Below are 9,896 nucleotides of genomic sequence, written 5' to 3' on the forward strand. Positions count from 1 at the left end.
GAGAGAGAGAGAGTGTATGAGAGGGTGAGAGAATAAAAGAGAAAAGAGAGAGAAAGGTATTGATTTGTTGTATCTATGCATTAAAATAGGGTTGTCATAAATTTTTCATTGTAAAATTTTTCCTTGATTTCCAAGCAAAATTTCATGATTTTCCTTGATACTTTCAATAATATTAAAAAATTTTTTGTATTTTAGTCCCGATGTGAAAATCATTAAATATACTTTAAAAGTTAAAAGAACAATTTAACACGAAAACGTGAGAAAAATTACTATTCATGTTGCTGGCACTGCTTTTATTTAATTGTTGAGTTGACAGTACTTCAAAATTGCGATGATGACGCATATTAAACTTTTTTAAAGCCAAAAATTTTCATTCTTCAGAAAATTTAGTAAAGTTCCTAAACTTTTCCTGTTCTCAATTTTCATGACATTTCACAAATTTCTAGTTTTGATACAATAAAGTTGAATCCTATAAAGTTGGAAATGGTGGATCGCTCGATCCAATTCCAAATCCCCGCATCATTGTATTTTCCACGGAATACTTGGAATGCGTACCGATAGCTGCAGTCCGAAACGAAATCAGCGCACGGTTCTCCTAGAGAAAAGTTTCGCCATCGCAAAGTGTCAGAGCAGTCAGAGCAAATTTTGTTGTTACGAAATCGACGAATCTTTGCCACGAAGTTACACTTTGACCTCGCTGAAAATCGTTGAGTTTTACGGAATAGCAAAGAAGATTTAAAAGCGCAAACGAGTTTCCACATAGGAAATCGCATGTGGGAAAATATAAAATTTGTTCCATCGTAATCGTTATCTAAATGATAGGATTTTATGAGATGCCCAGAGCTTTTACGTAAGCATCTATAAGCGTTTACGAAGCAGAAGTTATATTCATTACGTATGCGAAATATCGAACAAGCTCGGAAGTATAATAATTTGCTGGAGTCGCATTCATGTCGAAAACTTGCAAACATTCCAATGATATCAAGAATATACAATCAAAAGTATTGTTTCTATTTATTTATGTAAGATTTTCATATAAGTTTTTAAGTTGTTTAGAAAATTTACTTAACAAACTTATTACTATACTCAGTGAACTTTATTGAAGATGTTTATTTTGAAAGGAATTTCTGAATAACTCTCTAATTTTTTTCTCTCCTTCGTATAAAATGAGAATTTAAAAATCGCGAGATTCAAATATTTCAATGAGCTAAAAAAAAAACAAATTATGTATTAATATTATGTATTAATGTATTATTTGCATTATAAAAATACAGTGATTTTTCTCAACTTTCAAATGTGTATAAGTTATAATATACAAAATAAATCTATATATAGATGTTAAATCTAGAACTATTTTCACCATTAATGTATAATAATATGGTATTGCTGAATTTGATATAATATTAACAATATTTACATTGCAAACGAGAGGATGCATTGCGTTAATGCACTTTCAATTAAACGAAAGAGTGAGTTGCAGTAAGAGTGTATGCGTGCAATGAGATTGAAAATAATACTTATTATGGTCAACAAATTCAAAATTTCTTCGTATATAATTTTTGTGATAAATCATGTAATATCGTTTAAAATCCGTTTTATTTGTGGAATAAATAATTATGATTGTAATCTTGATATTTAAATAATCTCGTTGGACTCTAGCAAACAATGTAGCATTTAAAGAAATTTATTAAACATACTGCGAATCGTTTTAAGCAATGTTTTAAGCAATTATTTCCAAAAAAAAAGAATTTTTAAAAAATTCCAGTCTTAAGATTTTGTAATAATAAGATATACAAGATGTTCAACAAGAGATTTAATATTATATTTTAGATGTTAAATATATATATGTATACTTTTTACATAACGATCCTTGTAAGTAGGCTTTTGAATAATAATTAAAATAACAGATAAAAAAGTTAAATTTCTTATCATGTTTTTATTGTTAAGTTTCACAAAAACTTTTAAATTTAATTGGCAAATTTATTAAATAATAAATCTGTTAAGTAAATTTTCCATATTCGAAATGTGATATATGTTGCAAAATTTACAAAAACCAGATACAAATTGTGGTATTAGAAATTAAATAACTCAGATGAGACTGTAATACTAATACAAAATATTATTTAATAGACAATTATATACATTATTTTAAAAGAGCCAAACTAAAAAAAGACGAAACGGAGAACAGAAATGTTTGAATTATATTTCGTTTAAGTTTGTATGTCTCGATAACCGAAGTTATACTAAGCTAAAAGTTCTTAGAATTCCTGCGGCAAAGAATATTTCAGAAAACTTAATTAATAGTTTCACCACGCGAAAGGCCGTCCGACAGCCTGTCTACAAAACGATCTGTCTAACCCTTCTGGCATTTTCTGCACACTTCAAGGAAAACATCCGACATTTAGTTTGCGATAAAGCTTCCAATTGTATGTATATTTAGCGGATTATCTCTCTGCGAAAATTTAAAGATACCAGCAGAAATATTCAGTGAATGTTCCTGTGGATTCCGGATTTCGTGTATGCCATAAAATTTTGTATCAACAAATGAAAAGATCGCATCAAGTAATATACTTTATAATATAAGTTATACATAAGTTAAGATTACTACTATCAAACAAAAAGACTGTTACTAAATAAGTTTGCTAAATAAGATATTAAGAATTATCTCTGTTAAACTTTTCAGTTTTGATTTGTCTTTCTTTAATTCTTTTGTCAGAATCTCTGAAATGTTTCTTATCAGAAGAATTACTGAGAATATACGTAATTCTCTTGTCATGGAAAAACATAGCTAAGAGGATTCGTTCTGAATACAAAATAATGACGAAATCAATTTTCTGTTGTTTGTTTCTTAGATTTATTCCTCGATTGTGTGTGTGAAATTCGCAATTGTTTCTTTTTTTAACAATGGAAAAAAAATGTATCTTTGGAATTTGATTATTGTCGTTTAATTAATACTAATAATAAATAGGACGATTTATGATTTCACTGATTTACATTTAATTTAATGAAATATTTAAAGAATAATACGTAAAAAAAGTTTAAAAAGAGATAAGATTAAATATATGTACAGAAAGTATATATAAAACATAAAAAAATATATTTAATTTTCTTCTTTTATATTTTTTATGCATTTTGAAATAAATTCTCGCAATTGTAAATCAATCCTATAAAACTATATTTAATGTATGTTAAATCACATAATTTAAACAAAGCGACAATTATAATATCATACTTTTATATAAATAATACCATTTTCCTGCTCCTAATTAAAAAAGATGATGGAATGATCACTGATGGAAAAAATTAATAAAATCACAATTATTCTACAAAGTGTGAATATTATAATTGGAATATGCCATTACAGTATAATTCATTACTCACATGTGTTTCCATGACGATTTCTTGGATTATTGTCCGTCAAATGAGTTTTCTTCTTGCAGCTGTGATTTTTTTGATCCTCAGAACAGTTCGCTCTGAAAATATATTATGCATTAATTAATCATTGATATCATCCAATATTATATTGTCTAATAAAAAATATTATCTAATATTGTAAAAAAAGGAGAAAGAAAGACGTTGCTTTCCTTTTATAACACGGTTGGTTATCATTGTTGCCGCTGTTCGTAACATTGTATCAATATTTTTAATTATTTCGAGACAATAATTTTTGGATTATTAATCATGTTAGAATAGAATGTTAATTAATCATTATGTGGTTAATAAGCTTATACGATGGAAAGCACATGTGATAGATCACGTTTTTGTCATGTACCTATAAAGGAATGCTTTGACGGAACTTCAATCTTTTACACAAAAACAGGGCATTTATTATCGAATTTGATATCTACAACAGCAGGCTTTGACAATATTTTGATAAAAGCATTTCACACTAAATCGATGATACTCGACCGATTTAACTGATAAATATTTATACGACCGATTTAACTGATAAATATTTATACATTATAAAAAGGCAATTTTTTATGTCGGTATTCTTATTAATAAAATTCTTATTAATAATATTAGGTGTGGGAAAAAGTTCGTGGCGTTTTTCCCGTTAAATGGCATTAAAAAAACACCATGAACTTTTTCCCACACCTAATATTAATATAGATGTATAATTGCACAACAGCAATAATATTTCTTATGAATTGATAGAGTAAAAATATCAATAAAAAATATTATCGATATTTAATCTTTGTGTTATTAAAACAAGTTTAATGTAGAAATTTATTATAAAAATAGAAGCAATCAAAACAAAATGTATTATTATATTCTTTATTATTCTATTAATAGACATATATTTATACGAAAGTTCATTACGAAAGTAATGGTCGTTTAGGTTGATGAACAATCAAATGAGAGAATCAATGAAATCTCGTATCGACGATATCTGAAATGGCCTAACACACCCTTGTTTGTTTTCTAATTAATTGTGTATTAGTAGGTCAGACAATCAATACTTCTTTTTCTTTTATAATACTACGCCTTTCCAGTCTATTATCCAGATACCATAATCATTAGTCGATCGATCGAGAAACCGAAGTTGACAACAACCACGGAATTTCGCAACTTGTTCGAGTCATCAAGGATATCGAAGTATCCATTACATTATTACAGGATAGTAGTATCTACTGACGTATCAGTTCGGCCTTTGTAGATAATAGACACAAGGTATCGTTCCTGCAAGTTAATGAAATGGATAAGTCAAAAAATAAATTACTCGTTAGATAAACGTAAATACATAAACATTCATTAGGACATAGTTTCTGTGTATTAATTTACTGTTAAATTTAATTATCAAATTTGTATTAACAGTAATTGATGGAATGAAGCTAGAAAGCAACACAGTACAAACTTTAGAATAACTAAATTAAATGTAAATAGTTTGCCAATTAATATCCGCGAATTTATTGGCAATGCGGATTATTTGACATTGTTCGCATATTGCGTCTTCAGCTATTTGCAAGGTTAGCAAGTAATGCGTTATTTGTAACGTTGTTATCGTTACCTTTTTACAAGTTACTTTTTTCAGTAACGAATGGATAACAACCTTACATTTTCTTCTGAGTAACGGTTCTTCTGGGTAACGCAATTACATTTTTGGGGTAACGGTAATTACTAGTTACTTTTATCGTTACTTTATTTCTAACTATGTAAAAGTTTAGTCGTAACTCTAGAAAACAGAGATGAAACATTAATTAATTGGCTGTTTAAATCACGCGATCACGCCTTTTTTCATTCTACTCATGTATAGATTAATTCAGATATAATCTTTACAGTATATTTAATTTCTTAAAATAAAATTTTTTTGTATCATGTCTCACAAATTAAATATATGCATATAATGCAAATTTCAAACAATACTTTTTTTATTATATATAATTTTACCTTTAGAGTATTCACGATGAATTTATATCTTGTTTCTTTTCTTCGAAATACTGCATCTGGCTAAATAATTCTTTCTATTCTTTCCTTCTTTTTAAATATATAATTTCACAAATGTTTTTTAAAGATGTTAAAATATATACAATATAAGAATTTATTCATAATTTTGTATATTTGCAAAAATTGGAAATTAACCCACATACAAACGACCCATCATGCACAATAAAAGAAAATTATATATATTAAGAGTTAAACGTATAATTTAAAATTTAAAGATATCTTATTAAATACGAAAAATTATTAATACGAAAAATAAATTTATTTAAGTATAAAAATTACAAAAAATGCAGTATATTAATGTGATATGACAGCATCTATTTCATTCAAGAAAATAACGCACAATGTTTACTATAGATATATATTTTTTGAGCTCTAATTACTAAAAAATAGAATTTTGACATCTTTTTTACATTTATCACAAAAATCTGCACATAATATGCATATAATATTCTATTAGAATATCAAGAAAAGAAAGAAACGAAAAAGTAATTCGTTATATTTTGAGTAACGATAACTGTAATGAATTACTTTTGCAAATCAATAACGAGTAATGGGAACGAGTTATTTTTTAGGAAAAAGAACGGTTATAGTAACGAGTATTCTTTTTATAAGGTAACGTTGCCAACACAGGCTTTTCGCATGCATAAATGCATACTAACTTTACATGCATTAACACAAGGTTATCGAAAGAGTCATCAATGGTTGATTAAAAGCAGACTATAATAATCCATTCGCGAGCAACGGATTGTGGACATTTCACGTCATAAACGGATTGATAAATTTAAATATCAAGGATATGTCATGTGACGTCGGCTATACGTTGCATTATCGATTACATTGCCCTCCAAATGGTTATCTCCGCGATACATTGTTAACCGTTATGTCAAATTTGTCAAGCTCGACAGGATCAAATTTATCGACCGAGAATGTAACTCGGGCAATAAATCACGGAGCTCATACATGAAGTATACTCAAGTCGCATTAGATCTAATTTACATTTTTTTGATTGCGGCTGCTATATATAAAATATAAAAAAATTATGTATTTAATGTTCTTATTTTGTATTTTTTCTTTCTTCTTGAAATTATGACGTATGTTAAATTACATAATTTAACTTTATAAAAATATTGTGCGTACTGTATGTTATTCATTCAATTATAAATTTTTCATTCAAATATAAATTTTTATGAGGACCATATATGAAGTCTATAATAGTATATTAATGTATTTTTTCATGAATTTTTAAAATTTCTTTGTACACATATAAACAATATATGTAAATATAACTGAGTTAAAAGTTGCATTGTCTGCTAAAAATTCGGGTAGATATATACCTGTGTGTTTTTCACGTTTAATCGATCGATGCGCATTCAATGCGATATAATGCATGATTACTATTGAAATAGATTAGCATTGCGGTTTCGAGAGTCTCGAGAGGTGTTCGAGTGTCGGAGGCATTCGAGTGAGATTTTACGAAAATTCCCAATTACCAGCAACAAAAATATCCCACAATATTGAACAATGGCGCAATGTATTCGGTTAAATTAAAATAAACGTAATTTGCGGATATAAAATAATGATAAGGCCAACAGCGTGGATGATCAAACAATTATGAAAAAAGCCCTTCCGCCGAGACGACGCTTAGAAAGTCAATTATACTATCATGGGAATTGTAGGAATTGTTCATAGTCTCCTAATGAGCTTAAATTGAGATCTCGCGTTTTCTACAAACGTATCTCAAGCAAAAATTCAATTAAAGCTAAGTAAAATTACTTTTTTATTTTGTATATATCTTTTGCGTGATGTGGGTTTTTTTATAATACAAGATGGTTATATTATTTAGAATAAAAATGTAAGAAATGATTATATTTTTTATTATAAGTATCCAAGTACATTATCTTTATTTATAACACCAAGTTTTTAGTAAAAGTATCAATTTTTTTTATGAGAAACTTTGCTTAAGGATACTGAGTTCTGAGGAATGTCGCTTTCTGTGAATGTTATAATTATAAATTTATTAAGTAATTTCGCGAAGTAAATAAAGAGGAATGGAAGAAATGATATAAACGAAATAGTATTTGAATAATTAAATATTGCAGTTTGAGAGAGACATATTAGAATGTATGGAAATCTCATATTTTCGGTGCATTGAAGATATTTACACATTTAAATAAATGTAAAGAAAGTATTAACTTTAATATTTTTCGCATCACTCTGGATTATGATTGAAAGTTCTTGAGTAGAAACCCTGATTTAAAGGTTAGATAATAAACTAAAAGATATCTTCATCTCAATTGCATCTCGTGTGCCCTATTTCACTAATTTAGTACTTAGTATTTCACTTCACCGCTCTGTACTTCATTTAATTTACGTGAAAATGTCAATTCCTCTCGTGATGAAAGTTCTCTTCCTTTGATGATAAAGACAAGAAGCCGCAATTTAACATAATCTTTTTACTTCTCAAATACGCATACTGATTTTATGCTGTATAATGAATATTTATTACTGATATTCAATTAGAAAAATATTTTATGGATAAAAAGATAATTCAAAAATTTAATATTAATATATTATCATCAACAATAAAGATATATAATATAGAAGATAACAAAAAATGTGATTTTAAAAATTATATAAAATAAAAAGAAGATATTATAAGGAAGAGCTTCTAGATTATGTTGTATATATGTAATAATAACGTATACATATTCACATTAGTTGAGAGATTCAGCTTATCAGAAAATGAGATGAACGTATATATTTGTAGGTAATTCGCTTTTGTGGTCCGTTGGATGCAATATAGGGAAACTAGCGATGTCAGTTGATATAGAAATCATAAGAGGACACATTGCGATATCGATGCTCGAATGTTGAGAATAAAAATTACAGTTGTAGAAATTTTAATGCAAGAGAAAGAACAAATTCGATAATGCAAGTAAAGAGCCTGTATTAGTTTGGAAATCAAGATTTCATTATTTCTTTCTTGCACCGATAAACTAAAATTCCGATTTAAAAATTAAATTTTTGTCGATTCGTAAAACTAAGAAAATTTTGATAAAGCCATAATTCTGGAAAGATATTTTCTATACTGTACTTTAAAAACTCGTTATTAATGATAAGAGATATAAGAAATCTAAGGAAAATTTTCAAATTATTCATATATAAATGCATGGAAATACGTTATATGTATATAAAATAAAAACTGTTCAGTAAAAATTTATCATTCAAATATCTCATATTCTTATCACAAAACTTATTAGTTTCATGTCACTTCAGTAGACTGAATGTTCTATTGGAAACGAAGAACCGCGTTGCTCATTTATGTTATGTGAAGCGATCCTGAGCTTTCATATTCTTGTTATGGTAATCTTTTCCCCACAAATATTGATGTCACGTCTGTAACAACGATGCAAAACAAGATTTCGTGAGTTTAATGAGGTTTAAGTTAATCCCACTTAAGACACAAAGATATTTTATATACATAAGTTTCCGTATAATATCCTTATGTATGACTCTAGCATTATGCATCAGCGCGTTGAATAGAGGGATTGAAGGAGCGAGAAAATCGCTAAAGTTCTTAAATTTGCATCAGTCCAAGATCAGCAGTTTAATTGCGAATTTACTAATATAAATCCTCTAGTGAAACGCTAACCTTATTTCTCCTGAAGTTTCTTTGATTGCCGAGCTTTTTTACTTGATTTTTGCGCAATTTACATAAGGTAAGGTTCCGCATGATATCGTTCGTTAAACGGATTTTTCTCGTTTAATCTTTCAAAAAACGTGATTTAAACAAGAAGTTTCTACTAGCCAATTATTGGTATATCAATTTGTTGGAAAGAAAAATATCGAAGGGAAAAGTGTCTCTTGTAATATTACAATAGTAGGAAAAATCGTTAAGGACACCCGTGGGATCTTTTCAACTTGCCTCTGCTCTGGTCCACATACCTGATGACCTATTTCAGATCGTGTCACGCGACGAAAGCCCAGAAGTGTGTCCCGTTCGCGGCTTCGTAAATCCACTCGTTGAATAAGTGGATATTTATTTGTGATTTTATGTTCTACTTTTGTGCTGCTCGTTGTGCTCCTATTGATCGATTGCTTGGAGAGTATTGTTGCAAATGAATTCATATTACATGCTAAGCTAATGTCCAACAAGTTGTTTCCTGCTGTTCGCTATTGAAATGCTGCTTTTTCAGTTATAGTATGCAAATATATAGTACTGATGAATCGATACTTTTGTTACTGGTCATGGATATGCTCTGTTATGCTTTAACAGATTTTAAATGAATTTTATAAAATGATTAATAAATATATAGAGAAAAGAGAAATATGCATTATGCTGTCTATTATAATAATAAAGCTATAGATAAAAACTTTTATTCGTACTTTGTACATTATATGTATGCATTATTATATAATCCTTTATTTCTAATTGAACAGTGCAGAAA

General features: G+C 28.1%; 1 protein-coding gene across 1 annotated transcript in view; it reads right to left on the minus strand.

Annotated features, from left to right (window-relative positions):
* Positions 1-3,393, minus strand: part of LOC105621074 (vasoactive intestinal polypeptide receptor 2-like) — a 24,128-nt gene extending 20,735 nt beyond the window's left edge. Inside the window, exon 1 of the mRNA XM_012202545.1 lies at positions 3,382-3,393. Within this exon, the coding sequence (XP_012057935.1) occupies positions 3,382-3,393 (12 nt within the window). The remainder of the gene's footprint in view (positions 1-3,381) is intronic.
* Between the last annotated feature and the right edge of the window lie 6,503 nt (positions 3,394-9,896).

This window comes from Atta cephalotes (assembly GCF_000143395.1).
Source record: "Atta cephalotes unplaced genomic scaffold scaffold00032, whole genome shotgun sequence".
Taxonomy (NCBI): domain Eukaryota; kingdom Metazoa; phylum Arthropoda; class Insecta; order Hymenoptera; family Formicidae; genus Atta; species Atta cephalotes.